The sequence below is a fragment of the Sparus aurata genome, chromosome 18, assembly GCF_900880675.1.
Source record: "Sparus aurata chromosome 18, fSpaAur1.1, whole genome shotgun sequence".
Taxonomy (NCBI): Eukaryota; Metazoa; Chordata; class Actinopteri; order Spariformes; family Sparidae; genus Sparus; species Sparus aurata.
In genome coordinates this window covers 30332320-30354236 of record NC_044204.1, presented here as the reverse complement: position 1 = coordinate 30354236, position 21917 = coordinate 30332320, and the positions used below count along the sequence as shown (strand labels likewise).

The window sequence follows — 21917 nt, the reverse complement described above, 5'->3', positions numbered from 1 at the left end:
TTTAATTCATAGAAAATACAACGATTTAATTAACTGAATAAATAAAATGCCAGTTTTTGTTTGACATATTTTGCTGACTTTTTGAGGGGGGTGCAGATGACGTGTGTTTTAAAATCTTGTCTACAGCTCTCCACACACAGTAACTTTTGCCTAAATAAAACATCTTAAATTCTCATTCTACTATAGCTGTGAACACAATTGTTTGATTTTAAAATGAAAGCACAACCCATCTTAATTGTCTTTCATCCTGATATGATATCAGTTGCTTGATCTGCATTACTCCCCCCAAAATCCCATGCATGTGTCAGGAACATTTTCCTAAACAAACTGACATGATGGAGGCTTGTACACTGTTCGCATTTCTTCAGAAACAGTCTGCAGGACAGGATACATCCACTCTGGAACTTCCCAAATTGGAAGTACATTCCAGCATAAATAAAATCGCACACACACAGAGAGACAGGAGAGGTTGAGGGGGTGAACAGAGGCGCTTTGGAGCTTTGCTTTGCACAAATTCCCATCCGTCCCCTTGCAGGCACAATCCAACAAACAAGTATTCAGATATTAAGCAGTGGAGATACTTTTAGATGGCATGCACACTTAGAAATAAAGTTGGCATCACTCTGTGAAGTGACTTTCCCTGCAGGATGTTCTGTAAATGTCCTTATGTGGTGAGAAGCCTCGTTGGCCTTCAGTCACATAAACGCACACACACACACATGAACATATGCACGTTTTTGCCGCGCGAATCTCAAAGAACAGATTTTTTTCCATGACGCAACTTCTCTTTTCATGTCAAAGAAGAAGAAAAAAGGGTCTCTCCAGAGTTCCCCCCTCTCCTCAGTTTTACACGGGGGTAACTGCGATACGTGACCGGAGTGCAGATGGGGTCAGACGTGAGGGCGACTCGAACTTCAGCAGAGGGAAGCTTCTGGTGGGCAGTTGCTGCAGGAGCCTTTAATGGAGGTTGGCAACTGGATTAGTATGCATGCATGTGCAGGGGCAACGCCTCATGACGGACATTACATTCATGATGCACTTGATTCATGTTCAACACACGTCAGATAAACAATAATAATAATATTAAACGATCAGAGGAAATATTCGGCCGTGCGTCTTTACGCGCGTACATTACGCAGCCAGACAATGATTGACAACAGTGTCTTGTGTCGGGGTTAAGCTGTAAATATTGCATTCAGGCAGGTTTTGCTTCAGTCTTAGCCCAGCTTAGCAGACAATGGATGATGGTGTGCGTGTACAGAATGCAGTTCTGTGGTCCAGGTCGCTGCCAAAACGTCTCCGGGACCAATAAAAAAAAGCACTTTGCATCCCACCCCCAGTTTTTCTCTGTCCAGCGTTCATTCACTATGATGCGCGCCTAGTTGAAGGAGGTTCTCCAACCCGGTCCCCTTTACATGCCTTAAACTTTCTAATGAAATCCCCAAACACTTTTTGACAAACACTATTTTTTTTTCCTCTGGGGGTCAAAGAGGGCTCTTCGACATAATAACGCGCGTTCTTATTGAAAAGAAAACTTCAGGTATGTCAGAACTTTTATTGATATTCTATTTGCTGCAGCTGAAAAATAACTATGTCTGAATGTGTCTGATTCTGGATGAAAGTCGTTCATGGTAGCTCGTGAAAAAGTTTTGAAAATGTCTGCAAAGATGTGTCGCTTAACTTCGATGGCACTGGTAGATGTGGTCGGTATAACGAGTACCTTTTTTTCTCTCTCTGTGAAGAATATGGAGCCCAGTTCCACAGAGGGAGGAGCTGAAGAGACGCTCCTTAAAAACCATCCACCAAGTGTTGTAAGTGCTGAAATTAAATAGAAAACATGTAACTTTCCATCACTTTATTCACACAAAAACGAATTAAGACACTTGTCTTCTAACACTTAAGGACATTTGGAAAAAAAAAAGAAAGAAAGAAAAGCACAGTTGAAATTAAGTCAATTATCCAAACGTTTTTCTAGGCACAAACTCAAAGCTCACAACAGCATTTTAAACATTTAACAGCAGATTATTTTAAAGGCCAATCTCTCACAAAATGAAGTGACTCGTAGTTCCTCTGGGATCTGTGTGTCCTGTCCCGTGGATGCTGAGAGACAGTGAGTAACATCTGGCTGTCAGAGTGACCCTCCAGCTCTGCTGTCTGCAGCTGCTGCTCCAAGCAGGAGGGTCCACTCAGAGGAGGTCAGCTCTCCCAACGAGTGCCAGAAAGGTCACCAGCGGGTTTATAATTTGCAGAAACAGGGGACAGGACCAGCAGTGCGATGTTCATTAATATGCAGAGCACTCTCTGGCAGTTTATATCATCGGTCATACTCGGAGCAGAAGGCATGCCATTTTTTTTCCCGCAGTGATTTGAAAAGAAAAAATAGGTCGACTGCAGAGCTTAGCAGTTGAGAATATGTGTGGTGAGGGCTTTTTCTCTTCTCCTTCTTTCCACCAGCCTCACAAAGTGATTCTCAAACATGGCCAAGAGCTGGAGGAAGAGCAGGAGGAGTTGGCCGAGCACCAGCCTCTAGAGCAGGAAGACCTGAACTTTGAGAGATGGAAGCGCAGGCCGTTACCCAAGAGGACGCTCCACCAGAAGATAGACGACCTGAAGACGTACCTGTGGAATGCAGAGACCAACGAATTCATGGGTCGCTCCGGGAAGAGCTGGAGTGAGTTGATGGAGAAAGGACAGGTTTTATGTTGTGTTGTTTGGATTGATGCAAAAGTACGTTGTCTTTAATGCATGTGTACGGTGATGACAGATCTGATATTGTGTGTGTGTGTGTGTTGAATCGTCTTAAACGAGCTCTGACTTGGTGTTTGTGCGTCTTTAAAAGATGCACTCGGGGACAGTTTAGAGGGTGAGAAATGTCTCTGCAGTCCAGTGACTCTGCTCACTGTGCTGCGAGTGTGTGTGTGTCCTTATGCTCAATGTTTACATAGGTGCATGGACGATTCAGAGTGTCCCGACAAAAACAGACTGCCTGGGGACGTATCCCCAGCGGGAGCGCACTGTTCCGGGCCTCACATTGGCCAGGAATCACATTCCTCTACATCTTACCATGCTCTCCACAGCCTCTTTCCCAAAGCCCTGGCGACCTCATCGCTGAACTTAACATGCTCATGGCCCCTCGGTTGCAGTTAAACACGTAGAGATGCTCTCGTCTTTTCTTCCATAGAGCCGTCTGCCAAACGGTGGTGGTGCAGGCGAACCGTTTTGTTGGCAGAAGTGACAGACTGGACGAGATTGTTGAGTCAATGATGATGGAGCAGCCTCTTGGTATTCCAGGGTAGTTGCCGTGTGACGCTGCTGGGGCCCCCCCTCCCCCCGCAGCTCCACTGCCGCACAATGGCAAACACGATCCAACAGAGTTTAGAAGAGAGCATATCCGAGGAAAGTGTGTATTAACTTGCATAAGCTGAAATGCCGGATCCCATGCGGGGCTGAGAAGAGCTCGTTTCAGCTACATAACCAGTGTGTGCACACTTGTGGAGGAGTGGGGCCCATGTGTCTGAGGAAGAAAGGCCCTGAGTTGAAGTCTGTGCTGTGTGTGCTGTGAGACGAGTGTGTAAGAGAGGACACAATACCAGAGTGGGGTGATTGGGGCTCCTTGGAGCTGGCCGGGCCTCTATGGCTGCAAAAAGACCTTCACTACGATGGCAACCGGAGGTTCACTGTGTTCCTGAGTGAAAGGACAGCTGGGAGAATTCTCACTGAGCTCAAACAGAAAGGCCTTTGTGGCTCTGGGGACGCAAGGCTGGCTGCAGCTAGTCCCCTGTGAAATTGCCTGCACAGCAAAAGCCATTTAATTTAGGGCACGTTTGGCTTGATTAGTTGCTAATGGACTGTTAATTGAAAATTGCAGCACAGTGATAGTTCTAGAGGTTTCTTTATCACGGGGGTTCCCACATAAGCTCAGTACAGTGCATTAGGTGCAGAAACTATTGGGGTTATGTGCAAGTTCCAGACATAAAGGGACAGCAGTGCTTTTGTGTCAGTAAACAAATTAGTGAGTGTCCTGATCAGGGACAGTAGCTGGAGCTCAGACAGACCACACAGTCTGAGCGAAAAAAGTGGAAAGTCTTTGTGGTTCTTTGTTTCTCTCCACTCAGATCTGATTTATCGGGAGATGTCTGTTATGTAACCAACTTTATGCTTTAGTAACTCTTTTTTTTTCTCTCTCCTCTTTCAGGCCTCATCCTTCTCTTCTATGCTGCACTTTATACATTTCTTGCAGCCATGTTTGGCGGCTGTATGTTTTGCCTCATGTGGTCTATTAGTCCCTACCATCCGACCTTCAACGATAGAGTGATGCCACCAGGTAAATATAAGCCCAATCTCCAATCGCTCTCGTCTCTTTGCTCCAGTTAGGCTCGGGCAGATATTAGGTGTTATCAAATATCGCGATGTTGGCCGTCATATGCACTGATTTTATCGAATCTTGAACAGCTGTCGTGGCATCTTCAGGCTTTTATTTAGAAAGGGCTGGGCTGTCGTTGCAGCTGACGCGGCCATGATGTGTCGTCTGTCTCGATATAGTGGCGGGACTGAAATATCGTGAAATAAAATGTTGGATATCGCCCAAGCCTAGCTCCAGTGTCCGTCTTTCTGTTGCTTCTACTTGAGTCTCAGCACAGTTGACTGTCTCTGCGTCTCCACTGGCAGGTATGACGATGGCCCCACACCTAGAAGGCCACGAGATCGCCTTCAACGCCTCTGATCGCAAATCCTGGAAGAAGTACACGAGGTCAATGGATGACTATCTAAAATGTGAGTCATTAGAGGTTTCTGATTGTGGGCGATAATTTCAAAGTCACTCTGATGAGGCTTAAAACGAAGCGGGCGCGCAATGAGTTAATCCTCATCTTCACCACCTTTGTCCTCTTTTTCCATTTAGTTCTTGCAGGGCATGCTGGGAAGGGAAGCCTCTTTGTGGGCAAAGTGCAGCAATTCAAAGCGTTTTTTTTTTCACGGCCCGCTTTTGTCAAGCTTCCTTAATCAGAGGCCTGAGTCTGGCAGGGGTTTGCTGTAGCAGGGGTTTATTTATGCCCTCCTCTCTTCATTTTGCCTCCCTCCCTCTCTGCTCTCCTCTTTCTCCCTGCTCTCCGTTTTGCAGCGTATAACGATGGCACTCAGGAGAGGAAGAATATCCTCTGCACACAGGACAGATACTTCATGCAGGACGACCTGGAGGAGAGCGCTGAGCGCAAGGCGTGTCGGTTTATGAGGTCCTGGTTGGGGGACTGTTCGGGGCTGCAGGACCGCGACTATGGCTATTCTAAGGGAAAGCCATGCGTCCTCCTTCGAATGAACCGGGTAAGATTAGAGTCAGCCACCAAACCCTGTAAAACTCTACGACGTGCAATCACATATATCAGCACAAGAAACAAAAGAGGGGACATGAAACAGCCGGGACAGAGTCGACCAGCACACAGGTTTCATAGTGAGTGACATCTTGTGGCTGTGAAGTGCACTACTCTACTTTAGGTCTCGCTGACATGCTGAATGGAAACACGTGCAGAACTGGGCACTCCGTAGAGAGTATACCTCTGCCAAAGCCCAACAATCCCCTTTAATTAAATCAATGATTCCTTATTCAATATAAAATTCAATAGCTCTGCATCACCCAACATTTAAACCACCCATAAGAGCTTAAACATAATTTAAGATCACCAGATCCACAGCAAACTGTTCTTATAGATACCAGCAACCTTGATACACCTGATTTTGTTCATCTAAGAGCCACAAATTATTCCCTGGGAAATTAACAAAATGTCAAAGAAATGTTAAATAAAATAAGAAAAAATTCCTGGATCCTCACCAAAAGTTAATGAGGTCTATTCTAGGTCAAAACCCATCTTCCATCCAAGTTCTGTGGAAATCCGATCAGTAGTTTTTGTGTCATCCGCATTACAATCCAACAAACTCTGGTGAAAAGTACATTGGGGAGAGTTTTGGTCACTCCTAATATATCTTATGCCGGTTACAAGTTAATGTTTGCATGATATTTTTTATTATTTATATGTAAAGACATTATCGTGCTGGAGTTCACCTGGAGGCAGAGAACAGCACAACAGCATTCAAAGAGAAATGAGAGGTTTTCTGCCCACTGAATCGTTTTTAACTAACATCTGTAGGTGTTTAGTGTTCAAGACACCGTGAACCAAAATATGTCTGGAGAGTGTTTTCTGTTTGCACGATGACACTCTTTTCTTACTATTCTTACTTTTCAATAGATTCTTGGTTACTTACCCGGCAGGGGCAAACCAATAAATGTGACTTGTGGAGTTAAGGTACAGTATCACAACAATGTCCTGCTTATAATTTTATCTCATCGGCGCGTCAATAAAAAAAATATCAAACGTAACTTCTTCGTCTTTCAGAAAGGACCTCCAGAGGCTTTGGGAGAAATCCAATTTTTTCCTAAAAGCATTTTTGAACTGAAGTACTATCCATACTACGGGAAAGCCAGACATGTGAGTGAGAGTTTTATCAGTGAGGAAAAAAATCTTTTGTGGCATGCAGACACTGAAATAACACCCGTCATGTCTCGACCTCAGGTAAACTACTCCGCGCCGGTGGTGGCTGTGCGTTTTTCAAGATTGCAGTACGACACTCACATCCAAGTACAATGCAAACTGAACGGGAAGGGCATCATCAACGATTCACCCACTGACCGCTACCTGGGCAGCGTGACCTTCTCCTTCGACGTCGGAGCGTAAGGGCGAAGGATGCTCCCGTGACCATGAGGCAGGAAAATGTACAAGAAAAAAAAAAAAAAAAAAAAACGATGTTGAAATATTATTTCCCATGAAATATGTAATTTCCCTCTCCTCATCTTCCACCTAAATATCCGTGTCTTCTGCTGTGAATTCCTCAAGAAGTAGATATTTACTCTTGTGTTTCTGTTGTATCTTTGTACCTTGAGCGTGCTTCGGCACCTGCACCCACAACAAACAGTGCTGAGCACAGGACAAGTGCGTAGAGTGAGTTGCAATTCAATTCCTGATATTTTGTAACGCTTAGCAAAGATTAATCAAACTAAATTACACTCTGCCCAATAATAGTTAGCATTTCTGGCTATGCAAATCCAATTAAGCCTTAAACCATTAATAGGCGATTAGAAGAATTGTTTTATCGGGTTAGATTATGGTTTTGTGTGCACATTTTTGTGTGATAAAGTGTACTAATTTGTTTTGCATTATATTTTTCAAACATGTATATTGTAAGAATTCAAAGAACTATCATGCAAACACTGAAAGCAGGACTTGTACTGTACTTACACAGTAAAAAAAAAAAAAAGATAATAAATGACTGCAAATACACTATTACTATATTTTTGTTGAATAGAGCAGAATTATACATTTATGATAAAGCATCACAAGCCACTTCTTGCCTTCTTTTGTAAAAACATTTTGCTTTTGAAAATGAAATACTACACAAGACTGATCAATAAAGAGACATACTGTACTGTGAAGTAGTTTGGAAAGGTTTGTACCATTTAAAAGTGTAACTATGTTGTGATAGTATTAATCCTGCCTGAACTGTGCTACTAAACTTGGCATCAATGTTGTATTTATTCCTATCATAGTTCTTATAATAAATACAATGTTCTGTATGTACTGCAAGTTTTCTTCCACCAAGACTTCAGACTCGACATCAGCTTGATACGTACATGTCTCAAGACGAGCGTTAACGTGTCTAAAGTGTCACTTTCAGAAGAGCTCTGCAAATAGTAGAGTGGCTGTGAAACCGTGAATTTTATCCAGCCACCGTCTAAAATATGATTTACAGTATTTTCACACGTCTTCTGCTCATTTTTACGTAAAAGACTACAGAACATTTTGCACACTGACCAGAGATCCCAGCTATAAAACATGTTAAATACACTCATTATCATCACTCATGATAGGATTCTCACAACCTGTATGTTTATTATTGGTGTTGACAGCAGTTTGAATGCAGCACCTCCCAATTTTGATTTCTTTTACAGTTGTTTTAGAAGATTTTGTTGATTAGAAACTGTAACTGGGCTAACAAAAAGAAGGTTTATTTTGTTAACATACTGTTCCAGTAACATAAAGTACATCCCTTTTTTTCATTATAAGCCATATAGTCATGTTAGTGGCTCTGGGAGTCTGTATTTAGCCATAGTGCTGCTGGACTACCAACCAGTCCAGGAAGATGGCCGCCCACCATTGAGCCCGGTTCTGCTGCAGGTTTCTGCCTGTTCAAAGGCACGCAGACCTACTCATAGGGCGGGAATGTTGGATCTATTTCAATTAATTATGGTAAATAATTAAGTAATTATTATTATGGTATAGACCTGCTCCAATTTTCATAACTTTTGCTGTGAATTGTTGACTTGGACTGCCTTTGAGCTAAATGCTAACAAACAAGAATTTAGTTTGCTACCATGCTAACATTTGTTGATCAGCAGGCATCGCAGACCACAGCTGAAGATGACAGGAACTTCATTAGTTTCACACATATTTGGATATGAAAGCATTGATGATCATGGTGCTAAGATGCAAAGTAAAGGCATCACATTTTATCTTCGCATTCATCGCCAGCCGTCCTACAGCTGCTGAGGTTTACCACAGAATCACAGATGTGGACCTCATGGAGCGAGATGAAAGGTCAGGAGATCACAAAAAGTCATAAGGGTTCGTCCCCGGTTCATCCTGTCAGCAGTTGTTGAGATATTTCAGTCTGTCCGACCAACAGAACGTGTTAATAGCAGACCCATTAAGAAAGCTTTTACGTCATGTCTTTTCTTTGTCGCCTTCATCAAGTACAAAGTGCAGGTGCCCAGTTTGTGGCAAAAAAAGGAGGGTTGAGTCAATAATTCAAGTAAAATAATGGGTTATTTTGCAATTATTGTTGCGCAACACACAGATTAACCTTCTCTCCAAACGACTCTCAGTAATAAGATAAGCTGAAATCAACCAGCGTGACCTCTGGGTAAACCTGCCCACCCGCCAATAATATCTGGAGTGGTGCGTCTGTGTAACATTACAGGTTATAAAAAGCACATTACAGATCAAAGTCGAACAAACACTCTGAGCAATCGCAGCAGCGTGAACGTTTAGTTTGCTGCCATTAAACCAGTTCCAGGTCCAGTTCTCAGCTGGGACGCAGACCGTTTAAAAGAACGACAGTGATACAAAACAAGAACGAAACTTTATTTAATTTTGTTCCCCACTTGTGTTAAACAAGCTCATCATATCACATTCTTCATCAAATGGAGACAAGCTTCAAGCAAGCAACTCAGAGGTGCACAACAGAAAGGCACGAAACTGTCGAGGGGGAGCGGACGAACGTACAGAACCGAGGGTCAGTTTGAATAACATGTTGAATTTAGAAGTATCTCTCGTGGTCTTCATCGGGATCTCACTCTGAACAATTTTTAAAAAAAATCAAGAGCAAATTCAAAATTGAAAGTTTGATTCTGGTTTCGTAGGTTAAATTTAAACCACGTTAAAGAGATTCAGCCACGATATCCATTTGTTTGACTTGTGAAATAACATGAGATTATAAAAAGGAAGACATTAAAATCGATTTACCAAAATACTCAAATGTCAATGTTTTTTTTTTTTTTTTTTTAGAAGAATTGTACATCTAAAGAAAGTAAGTCCTAAATCTTCCTGACATGAGTGACGGAAACAAACACCTAACATCAAACAAAAACATTAAAAGTGGTCCCATTGCTGGTAAAGTGTCATGATAAGTTAGCGTCCCTTTCTTCAAGCTAAAAATTAAGTGATACATGTGCAACGGTAGGTTCACTTAGCTGTTAATTTATGGTCACATGATGGTTAAAGAAAACATGAAAACAGTGGCGTCTGGGATGTGAACGACAACAGTGTATCCTATTAGCTTGCTCGTACATTCACGTCATCAAAAATCAATGTCAGTCATTCTATACAAGAGAGTAATTTACACATATACTATTGTACAGCACAGAAACCGAGAGGGAAAAGCCTCTCTGGGGTTTGGAGGGAGGAGGGAGGGCTCTCTGAGGAGGAGGAGGAGGAGGACGAGGAGGAGGAGGTGGACGGCTACTCACAGCCAGAAGTTTTAATTTTTCAAAACATGCAATCTACAATCAAACGATGCAATATTGATCATAAATGTTTTGGTACTTGCTTCAGTCATTGGCATCAAAGCAAAAAAAAGAAGGAAAAAAAAAGAGAAAACTGAGGAAAACAATCGGGGTAGCTTGCCGGGATAAATTTCAAACTGTTTTACGAGAAATAAGCTAAAGGTTATTTTGAGGGAGACAGAAAGAAGCAGGAATCTGGGAAGCTTCTGATGCACTGAAGTGGTCGGGAAGGTGTTTTTTTTTTTTGTAAGAGCTGTGAGGGCTGAGAGGGGCGCGAGAGGAAGAAGAAGCAGCAGGGGGGAGGTTGGATTATACAGACTGGTAGCCAGTGCGACTCTTCCTCCGGCCAATCAGGTAAGAGATAAGCACAAGGATGATTAGGAAGCTGAGTGCCACGCCCACTGCGATTGGCACCAAAAAGCTCAAATCAGAGTCCAGGAAGCATTCCTCAGCTGACAGACAGAGACAGACAGACAGACAGCAGGTTAGTGTTTTAGTCAGCAGAAAACTGGATTAAGGATTTATATACTCCATAAAGAGAAAAAGAACAAGAAGCAGCAAGAAAAAGAGATCAGAGCCTGGAAAAGAAGTGGAATCATTAGGTATATGTAGTGTAAATTAGACGGAAGTGTTAAGGCACAAACAGGAAGTCACACACCTGGTTATTACCTATTATTTCAGATGAACATTAAAGGTCCCGTATTATCATCACTTTCAGGTTCATGCTTTTATTTTGACATGCAGGATGTTTATTCATCCACTGTCTGAACGCTCCTGTCTCTTTAAGTCCCCCCCAGTCTGCTCTGATTGGTCAGTTCTCACAGGCCTGAGCAGGCGACTGTATAGCTGTGACATCACAACAGGAAGGAAGTCCTGGCAGCTTGTTTAAAGGCGTATTTAATTCATATTTTCACGGCTGAGTGTTCTGATATTTTCACAGCGTTCAAACAGCAACAAGACCTGCTTTTAAAATCAAACAAGACATGGGTGTATTACTTTGTACAATATGGGACCTTTAATTTCAGGCAGCATGAACAAAAGACATTCTTAAAGGAGTAGTCTGACATGTTGGGAAACATGAGAACTTTGGGAATCTGTTAGCCTAGTTTAGCTTAGCATGAAGAGAGGAAACAGTTCACTAATCATCAAGTTAAATGTGCTCTGCTAGAAGGCAAATTAGCATTTTTCCCCAAAGTGTCACACTTATCCTTTATGAATACCGTCAGGCAGACGTGGCAACATTAATAAAACACAATTATTCAAAGGCAGCGAGGCGAAACACTTATTATCCCTTGTAAAGCCTTAAGATCGATAGGAGGGAAGTTTAACTAGAAGGACTCGTAGCCAGCGGCCATGTTTCTCTTTCTCCCGATGAAATAGGCCAGCAGAACGATAACAATGAGAACAAGCAGGGCAACTCCGACAGCTATGGGAACAAGGAAGCTGTCTGCATCAGCATGGCATTCCTCAGCTAGACGAGAGTGAAGAGAGTGAAGAGAGCAGAGAGGTGAATGTCTCAGGCTGAATGGAAGACTTTAAACAAAAACAACAGTCATGGTTAATGCATGAACACCTGACAGGAAGGAACTCCCAAGTCATTTTTGAAAAAAGGAATAAACATTAACTCAGAGTTTCCAGGGCAGCACTGCAATTTTTATTTCCATAAATCCTAAAATACTAAAAAAAGAAAGCTCCACATCAGTCTGACACACAATTTGAAATCCACTTCATCAGAGCGAACAGCGTGAGAGAATGGAGATAAGATCAGCGGTCATTTGTATCCACATAAAACACATAATTGATCTTTTACATGACGGTCTTGCAGCACAAATTCCCTTTGCTGAACACGTGTTGTGCAATGTTCTCAACTAACTGAAGGGAAACTGAACCATGAGCCAAATTAAAGTTACCAAAAGCAGGTATCTTAACAGTATAGCTGAGTTTATGTAATGTACAGAACTTAAAGTTTCCATTAAGTCAGGCACAGTTGTCGTGATGATGAACATGTTAGCTGATTTATCGAGAACATGGAAGATTAACCTTGAGAAAACATTTATAGCAGTGCTGCAAAACCATCTCGATACTTAAGGCAACTGAGTTCGTACAAAGCTGAAATACACACGACAGCAACAATCACAAGCAAAAAAAAAAAAAAAAGAAATTCTAAATCAAAGCCAATAGTTGATTTATAGCTATTATTCAAAAACACATGTACAACATCCCGCCAAAGCAACTTAAAAAAAGCATCATTTCTAATTATTCTAGTCGTATTCAGTGAAGTTGACCGCCTGCGTTGTTCCAGTCCTGAAGAGGTGGAGCAAAGCTAGCAGGAACCGGCACTCTGCTAGATTTAAGCAACAACACACAGCTACCACCACATGTCACAGTGGCGGTCTATCCTAGAAACAACCTTTCTGAGGCCGGCCTTCGTCCCCGACACTGCATCTCTGCAACGTGCACTGATTCCCTGACTAACGCGCTCCTGAAAACTTCAGTCTGACATGAAAATACAATTCTTACGCTACAATTTGGTAGATTTCGCACGATATTATAGTGCATATTTCGGTGGATTTAGCAGTTTAAAAAAATCATAATCTGTCAACGGGTGTGGCGTTTGTTTGCTTTTGCGATCACTGTTGAAAGATATTGATCTAACCACACCTACAACCAGTTTTGTAATCATAATGACTGAAAACAGGGAAAAACACCCAGTCAGATTGGTTTCCATTGAACAGCGCCAGGCTAGCTTTTCCCCCTATTTCCACTCTTTGTGCTAAGCTAAGCTAACCTGGCTGTAGCTTCATATTCAAAACAGACATGGGAGTGATGTTAATCTTCTAATCCAACTACAAAAATGTATTATTAGTAGTTTTAAACTCTTCATGAATAAATATGGCCATATTTCCATCATGAATTTTCAATGTAACAGGAAGTTTTCAGGAGCTTTAACGTCCCCTGATGCAGTTGCAGTCCTCAGAGCTCAGGCCAAGCCCAGGCCGATACACAGGTGAGATAATGTGACGACAGTCTCAACATAATGCAAACATGTAAAGAGCGCCTTAGTGCATTTATATGTGTATATCCCCGTTTCAGAATTGTCTGTGCTGAAAGTGAACATCTACACAAAGTCTCCCTTTTCTAAACCTAATGCCGTAACGTATTAAACGAGAAGAAACACGGTCGACGTTTCTGATCAGATTTATTCTCTGACTGAAATGTAAGAGACCTTTTAAACAGCAGACAATTTGATGTGGTGGTGCAGGAGAGGCACAGGTGTAGTTCATGACACCAATGTTGGCTTCATCTTTAAAGTCATGGTTAATGTCATTAGCTCCACCTGGACTTTCACTGCTTGTGTCGAACTGTCTGCCACTAAAAAGGTCTTTTAATGCTTCAACAACAAACACTTTGATGTCACGTACTTTAAACGATAGGCGCCACATAATCAAGACAAATAATTCCAATGTTTCTCCTGCTCTACAGGGGCGAACACGGGCTAAAGCATATTTCTTTTGAGAATTTTCAAAATGGATTATACCTTCATCCTCGTTAATGAATATCTGGGATCAGAGAGAGAAGGCTGACTGACCATCTTCCTTTGATTTGTGAAGGACATCGCTGTTCTTTAACGTCTTGATTTGAATAATTACGGGGATGAAAAGCCAAACCATAAAAAGAAAATAAAAACTAAAATGTGCACAAAGATTACGTAATGACAAGAGAAAACAAATAAAAGGGAATGTCTGGGGAGAAAGTGCAGGATCCAACGGTGACACGAGTTGTGCTTAAAATGTTCATGTCCAGGGGTTTTTTATAAATGTCCAACTGTAATAACTGTATTGTTTACTGAGTGTCACCTTTCATCTGACTGTAATTACTTATTTACTGTTTTAAAAAAAAGGTTGTGTGGATCTTGCACTTACTCATTAACAACAAAAAAAACAACAAAAAGGAAACGACAACACATCGAGAAAACAACAAAAGAGAAACACACTGGGGGCAGTCAAGTTTGGTCCTTGAGAAAAACACCAAACCTTCCAGTTTGACATGGATTTTTTCTCTTCTTGTTCTCATTAAAGACCTTTGAGGCTACTTCAATACAAACAGAAAGTAAAATCCATTTTTCTGACAGCAGCCAATTTTTCTTTTTTAAAACTGCATCTCATGTTTTCCCAGCAGGCACTTTAGTTCAGATTTTGACTCTTGAATCTTTAAGTTATTTGCCAATTAAACATGGACATGAAACCCAAGGACCAGGCTCGGGAACCCCGTGATATTTTGAAGATCGATTTGCAAACTGGATTTAAAGGGTCTGATATCCAACATAAGTCTTTCTTCGACCAATCACGTAAGCGATCACTACAATGAGAATCAAGCCAGCCAGAGCAGCGCCAACAATGATTGGGATTAAGATGCTGGTGTCATCCATTGAACATTCATGGGCTGCAGATAAAGAGAAAGTCAGTCAACAGGTGGAACAGCGATTTTCTGATTAACAAGAAACAAGAATGTAGCGGCGGGACAAGAGTTTAGATTATTTGCAACAGTTGAGCTGCCAACAAAATATTAAAAAATGTATTTTTTTTTCCATTTAAATCTGTCACATAACATTGTGCTCATCTGAATCAACATCTTTGGCATGATAGACGAAGCCCTGGACTTCCATTCAAGGGACATCGTCTTGGGATTGGGCTTGATTAGAAATGGCACTTTCTTTTTCTTTTATTGTCTGTTTTGCTTTTTCTATTTTCTGCTTTTGTTCTTGTGAAACAACAGAGACCTTCACCTCTTCAGGCTTTTAGAAATGCTTCACATGACTTGTGATGTGGGGTCATGAGTAGGCAGTGCTTCAGTTTAGAGGGACACAAGCCAAAACGGTTAAGCAATGCTAATTTAAAGTGCATATCATCACATTTTTTCATGTGGTTGAGGTAAACAGCTGCAGTTATGACTCAAGATGGGTGTCAGAAGTCTGCAATTTCTTCTTTTTTTTAGCACCAGATCAATCCTGTCAGCGCTACATTGTGATGTGCAGTGCAAAGTTTCATATCAAACTGTTAATCACACATCTAAATCAGGTATTTTACTAAAGGTCTGCTGATTGTCTTACAAGCCACCAGATGACACAAACTTTGTTGAGTTTGGTTGCACTCCATCTCTAAATATATACAAAAATAAATACAATGTGGTGTTTGATGTTTTCCTGAAGCAAGAGAGCTCCAACTGTGTTAAATTTGACACAAATGTAAATTCACCTCACAACACATTTAATAACATTTAATAACTCATAAGTGGTATTTATACTTTTACTATTCTCTACAAATGGTAAAATACTGAATTGGACTTTTGATTACACCAAAATATGATTGTCAATGGTGCCAAACTACAATTCAAACACAACAAAAAAATCATCTTCCTCATTACGTCTTCAATCATCAGCTAGAACAACGAGATCCCGCAGACTCTACATATGAAACTGTTTGTTCAGCGCCGGGTCAGCGGACTGTGTTTTACGAGACATGAAAGAAGAACCTACCTGTACTGAAATTATCCTTCTTCACTCCAAAGGGCTGTACGCGAAGGTCGAAGGTGTAGATGGTGAGCAGGCCTGTGATGGTGTAGTTCTGCTCCTTGTTGCACATGTAGGAGCTGCCGACACCCGCCTCCCACAGACTCAGGCTGCTGTTGGCCTCAGAAAACGCCGCACCTTAAGAAAACACACGTGCATATTAAATAAAGAGACGACATTCGCTTGTTTCTCAGTGTGTGTGTGTGTGTGTGTGTGGTGCCTGATGGATGTGGGTAGATGAGATTCTTCTGATTACCAGAGCTCGTCTTTCCTGTGACATTCAGGGCATGCAGGCGGAATTTCTTTGTGTCCTGTTGGAAGGAAAAAACCCAATAAGAAACAGAGAACACGCATCAAAAGTTTTTGTTTTAAACAAATGTACATTTTCATAGAAGCTTTCTGAATTAGGTTTTACACAAACATCCAGGACATAAGCACTTCCTCTCCCCCTTTTTTAGGCTTGTGTGATTCTGTAAGCAAAAATTTCACATGTTGTTGCACCCGGTCTAGTTTTGTGAAGTTACATAATGTTAATAACCATGTTAGAGTGCTATTAAACATCATCTAATTCAGTGATTATCACCCAGGGATAGGAAACAAGAGCAAAGAATGAAAGACTGTGTTGAAAGTAATTATGTTTTCCTTTCCGCAATTCGTGACATGAGGGAAAAACATAAAACAAGTCAGGACAAACCCATCCTGAAACTGGTTTAGGCAGATTATAGCAAAACGGATTGCATCATACATGATAGGGACTATATAAAAGAGTTTGAAGTGAAGGTAAGATCACAGAGTGCTGCTCTATTGGGAAAAAAGCCAAGCAGTCACAAGACAGCCTGCACTCGTGGGACAGTTGCTCTTTCAAGTTTGGCTGAGTTGATGTTGAAAAGTTGAATAGAAAAGTTTAAAACTGCAAATTATGTGTGCATAATATATGTGTATAGAGCTTGGTAGAAAGGATTCATATCTTGTGCAGACACAAAGAACAGGAAGCCATTATCTGAATTGCAACAACCCCAAGCCTTCACCAGCTGTCATTTGCAAATGATCTGAACCCGATAAAAGCAGTTTCAACAGGGTTCACACACTGTGACACTATTAAACAGAACACATGAATGTAGCTGGAGAATGAAAAATGTGTTTGTTTGTTTTAAGATATCTGCAGTAAATATTAAGATTTTGACACACAAAAGAGGTTTCAAAGTAGTTAAAATAAGCCTTCTTTGGCAAATCTGCCGTCAAAATACCTTAAAAAGTGGGTTTTACAGCTCCAAAGTGATATTTAAGAAGATGTGTGGCACTTTTATGCAGAGAATGATACTGATACAACACAGAATCAAAATTTTGTTGCACAAGAGAGAGAACTGTTGGAGATAAAAGACTCTTCTTTTTTATCTTTATCTATTTGATTACTGTAAAACATCCTCAAACAAATATCTAAATAAATACTCTACATGTTGCAAATCATCCTCAGGATCTCTTGGATGTTTAGTTTTGCTTTCATCCCTATCCAGTGGAAAATAACAAATTGGTGAGGCTTTCCAAAAAAAAAAAAAAAGAGGAAATTTAGCTCACAAATTCAGAATTAAAGGAGAGTTTGCAGTAGATCTACAGGATTTCGCAAGGTCCCGTTCATTTGATAAAAGTTTTTACATTAATTCTTGGGAGAAAATCCATGAAATGAACCGGGAAAAGATGAAAAAACGTAAAACATTATGGTGTTGAGGACTTACATTGAGGAAAGTGAAGGAGATGTTCATTGTGTTAGACACCAACACCAGCTCACTGCTGTTGACTCCACATGATCCAGTGACGGTGGTGCCATTGGGTTCAAAGTTCATCTCCTCATATTTCTGTGGCCGAGAGAAGAGAAGGTGAATCAAATCGGGAGACGATCTGCACATCAAGATTTGACATTATAATTCTTTTTACGGTTTACATACGTCTCCTTGCTTCAAGCTGATCCGCAGGCCAAAATCGGCTAGCAGACACACTGTGCTGCTATTATCAAGCTTGAGGCTGTACTTCCCAGTGGTGGGTGAGGGCAGGGTGGGGGTCGGTGTGGTGGTCGGTGTGGTAGTCGGTGTGGCGGTGGTGTGAGTGGTTGGGGCATGTGTGGTTGGGGCATGTGTGGTTGGGGCATGAGTGGTTGGGCCAACGGTGGAGGGTGTATCAGCAGCACAAGAGGTAACTGTGAGGAGAAAACAGACAATCAGTAAGAACAGGAGAGACATCAACAGGCAGGATGAGATGTGACGCTGCATCTTTACTCACTCTGTTCACTCTTGCTGCCGTTATTGACGAAAGCCTGTATGAGCACGTCGAACAGTGTCTGATTGACCGAAACATCCTCAAGCATGTCGTTGCTCTTGCATGAGTAGCAGGTGTCCAAGCCGACTTTTGTGATGTGAGGCTTCACAGTAGAAGTCTTGGTGTCTGGGAGAAATTCAAAAACACATCAGCATCAGTAAAAGCCCTTCAGTCTGTGTGCGTGTGTTGTGTTTGTGCTGTGAGGTGCAGAAGTTACCATTGTTTAAAGAATCGGGGAAGAGAGCTGTGTCGCTGAGGTTGTAGGTGAAGGTGATGGAGTCGGCTTGGTACACTTGATTATCGTTGGTGAAGTTCACGCTCCAGGAGTGTCCCTCCCCGAAATTCAGCTTCAACAAGGAGCTTTTGGCATCACACTCACTTCCAACTGTTGTGACGGCAGTAGGAAGTACAAACTCGGCTGTTGCACTCTAAGAAAGAGCAGAGTGTGACTTTATCGAACACGTTCATAGAGGTTTGATGCTAAAGTGTCAAAAAAAAAAAACCAGGCTGGTTTGTAAGAATCTGTTAGAATAGAGCTGCAATGTGATTTTTTAGGCTAGATGGTTATACAAACACAACATATAGCTAAGAAATCTCTCCTTAAAAGCACTTAATACATGCTAGTCCGAAATAAAAAAGAGAAATATCACAATATTTTGGACAAAATACTAAGATATTAACATCGCAACAATGTTTAGAGGATTTGTACCTTTGAAAAATATTAACAAAATGAGATTTCTGATAAATAATCATCAGTAAAATTGGATATAATGACTAAGTGAGTCAGGAAAGTATAAGAACAAGGAGAACAAGTTCAGAAGAATACATCACTTAACAGGAATGCAGCCTTTAAAGGCAGGAAAAGACAACAGTGATGCCATGTGACAATATCCAACATCAGATAATATGCGGTCTCGGATCATGATAACGATACAAAGTTGCCCAGTCGATGGTCAAACTAGTCGTTTCTCATCGCTTAAAACATTTCACCTGTAGTATAACAATAACAGGACCTGGTTTGATAGACAGCTAATATAATAAATACAATACAAGTTATAACATTTCTCAAAACTATTATAACACATTTCTGTGAGCTGCACAACAACTCACAAGTGAAAAGACACAACAATCGCAGGATGTGCACCAGGAAAACTCACTAACTGAAATGCTGAGTAAGAAGAATCTCATTGCTTTGTAGTGACTTCTCTCATTTCCCTTTTCCATGATGACATTTACTTCCACAAGAGTGTGACAGTCATGCTGTTGAGTTGGCCTGATAATGCAGGAGTGGCTCTGCTGCATAGGCAAAGTCGTTTCAAGAGGATATTGTGTAGCTTGACATATGTTTTTCTTTTATTATTGTCTTTTTTTATAATGCATTGACCGTTTTAATTTGCACTGTAAAGTGTCATGGGGTGAGATGAAAGGCACATTTATCATTATATAATAAACCCAGTAGTTCCTGGTTGAACGTTTTATAGTTAGAGACAAAGGTCAGGTACTCACCTTATTACCAGCGATGTCATATGAGACGGAGAAGTTGACCATTAAATTGGCGTAGAGGCATAACTTGCTTTCTTGGTCTTTGACCTGCACCTCAACGCCATGACACAGCTGGAAGACTGGGAAGATAAATAAAAAAGAAACGTATGAACCCAAGTTGACTGAAGTGGACAACATGAAAACATTTACAATCTTGTTTTCAGCAAAAGCCTCCGACTCTGAGACACTGTATAGAATTTACCAGAAGAGAGGTCGAAGTCCATTCAGATTTACTATATGGTTTGACATTATGCAATGTCATCAACTAAACAGCAGCTGACCACAGGCAACATTACCTAATTACAGTGTTGTGAATAAAATTAAAGAAATCTTGTTAAGATATCACTTTGGGAGAAGTGAAAGAGAACAATACAAACAGTACTTGAGTAAATTCAAGATATTTAATTGTCATTGTACTATTGTGCAAAACAGAAACACAACAAAGATGCCAGTTTGTTAAGAAAAGGAAATAATATTTTAAAAGGGCAATATCAAAAAATATCTAATAATAATGAAAGCAGCATATGTCTTAAAGTATCTCAGAGTATCAAAAGTACATTTCAAGGCATTAATGTATTCAAGTGTCAAAAGTACAACATACAATTATAGGTAGATAGATATATAGTGATGCTCCTTATGGCTGCTTTCCATATATTTTGTTTCCTCATTCTCTGTTTTTCTTATTGTATAATAAAAGTCAAGTTGTCAAATAAATGTAGTGCGTTAAAAAATCACTATGTTCATCCAAGGTGAAGTGTATAAGTGTACACGTATAAAGCAGCAGAAAATGGGAACACTCAATGAAGTACAAGCACTTTAAACTAAAATGTACTTAGCTGCATTCTATTACCGGGTATGAACTCACACAGAGACATTATGAGATAAAAACATTTGCATCGAGACATAGCTGACATTCCCTGATAGAATCGTGAAACCTGACACCCCGTCTGTGAGCATTTGAGTTCAACTTTCCTGAAAATCTACCTTTTGTTGTCTGATCAATAAAATACAAACAGCACCGGGCCTGATATAAGAAGGGGCTGTTAGCTGTCACACTCAAAATAACGATTTACTGATGAGTGACTTGTTATTTTTGAACGTGCGTCTGTCAGCTTTGCAGATGTTTTAAAGCTAATCTCCAGCAGTTAGCCAACAGCAGAGGACTTAACAGTTAATTCCTCGTTTTAAAACGCTCCTCTGAATTCAATTGTGACCTTGTTTGTAGGAAATGGTCGTGTGGCTTTTCAAAGTCTGTCGCTTTGGGGTCATAGTCGCTTCATCTTTGCGTTTTGATGCTTGTTAGCTAGTTTGCTAAACCACTCAGCGTTAGCTTTACGGTAATTCGTCCTACTTGTACTGTCACGTGCCGTTTTACTGTAAACTGAAAGCGTTAGCTATGATGATGCTAACGTTAGCTTTTACTAACGGCTACCCTAATGTTAACGCGCTTTATGTTGAGCCATGGCGTCAATGTAAATCTCCTAACCTTAATGTGTGTGTGGTTATTGTTATATAGCATGCATCACTGAGGCAGTCTTCAGATTTTAGCATCAACTTAAACTTTAGCTTCAAAACAAGCGTTATCCAAAAGCTAAGCTAACGGCTAAGTTAGCTAACTAGTAACGGTAACTGGACAACTCATGACAAATTGGAAATATAACGCTGAAGGTAGCTTGACAGCTTCTTCCTGAGCACAGTGTGGGTGTTATATAATGGCATAAAGAAATAAATTGCACTTGTGCGGGGAAATATAGTTTCTGAAGCAGCGTACTGCGACTTAGCGGTGACTAAGTGTGATGTTGTTGACGTAGGTAACAATTAGCAATCGAGCTAGCTACCGTTAGCAAAACATCACGACTACACGAAACCGCTCCTCGATTGAACGCCGGGCGGTGGTTCACTAAATCCACCCACAAAGCCCCCCTTTGTGTATAAATTTAAGTCAGTTTACAAGTAAGATATATTGTTAAAATCTATTTTGCAGAGCAGCAATTTAGCTAACCGAAGCCCCAAAGCACCAGGCCCGGGGTGTCCAATAAGTTTAATCGCGTCACTTTCCAGAAAAAACTGCTAGAATTTTTTTTCCCTCTCACCTTTAGCAAACGATTTCAAGACAAATTGACGTTATGATACATACCGATTCCACAAGCGAGGAATAACACAAATGCAGCACGTTGGTACATGATCGCACACCAGTTCGGAGTGTCAAGCCAGCGAGGAAAAGACGAAAGCAACCCGGACAGGAGCGCTCACTCAGCGGTGTTTGTGATGAAGCTGTGCCGCCGCCGACTGTACCAGGAAATGAAAGTCATATGACAGAGCGGTGTGTCAAACCAAAGGAGGTGTGGACACTGGCTGCCTTTACACCTCTCTACCATTTTATAGAGA

The 21917-nt window shown here is 41.1% G+C and overlaps 2 protein-coding genes across 4 annotated transcripts; one reads left to right on the top strand and one right to left on the bottom strand.

The window, feature by feature from the left end:
* Nucleotides 1-1321: 1321 nt before the first annotated feature.
* On the top strand, nt 1322-7621 carry atp1b4 (ATPase Na+/K+ transporting subunit beta 4). Its single transcript, XM_030397215.1, has 9 exons — nt 1322-1540; nt 1743-1811; nt 2455-2671; nt 4196-4324; nt 4669-4773; nt 5120-5319; nt 6240-6296; nt 6387-6479; nt 6564-7621. Exons 2-9 carry the CDS (start codon nt 1746-1748, stop codon nt 6723-6725), a joined length of 1029 nt encoding a protein of 342 aa, XP_030253075.1. The 5' UTR covers nt 1322-1540; nt 1743-1745; the 3' UTR covers nt 6726-7621.
* A 1546-nt stretch (nt 7622-9167) lies between these two features.
* Nucleotides 9168-21862, bottom strand: lamp2 (lysosomal-associated membrane protein 2). 3 transcript variants are annotated; one of them, XM_030397305.1, is made up of 9 exons: nt 21667-21862; nt 19494-19609; nt 18205-18415; nt 17952-18113; nt 17621-17868; nt 17411-17530; nt 15934-15988; nt 15645-15815; nt 9168-11579 (listed from the first exon to the last, which is right to left on the bottom strand). In XM_030397305.1, exons 1-9 carry the CDS (start codon nt 21710-21712, stop codon nt 11437-11439), a joined length of 1272 nt encoding a protein of 423 aa, XP_030253165.1. In that variant the 5' UTR covers nt 21713-21862; the 3' UTR covers nt 9168-11436. The 3 variants fall into 3 exon arrangements, with proteins under 3 accessions (XP_030253165.1, XP_030253166.1, XP_030253167.1); XM_030397306.1 differs by having other exon boundaries at nt 9168-10560; XM_030397307.1 differs by lacking the exon at nt 9168-11579 and adding an exon at nt 11740-14551.
* Between the last annotated feature and the right edge of the window lie 55 nt (nt 21863-21917).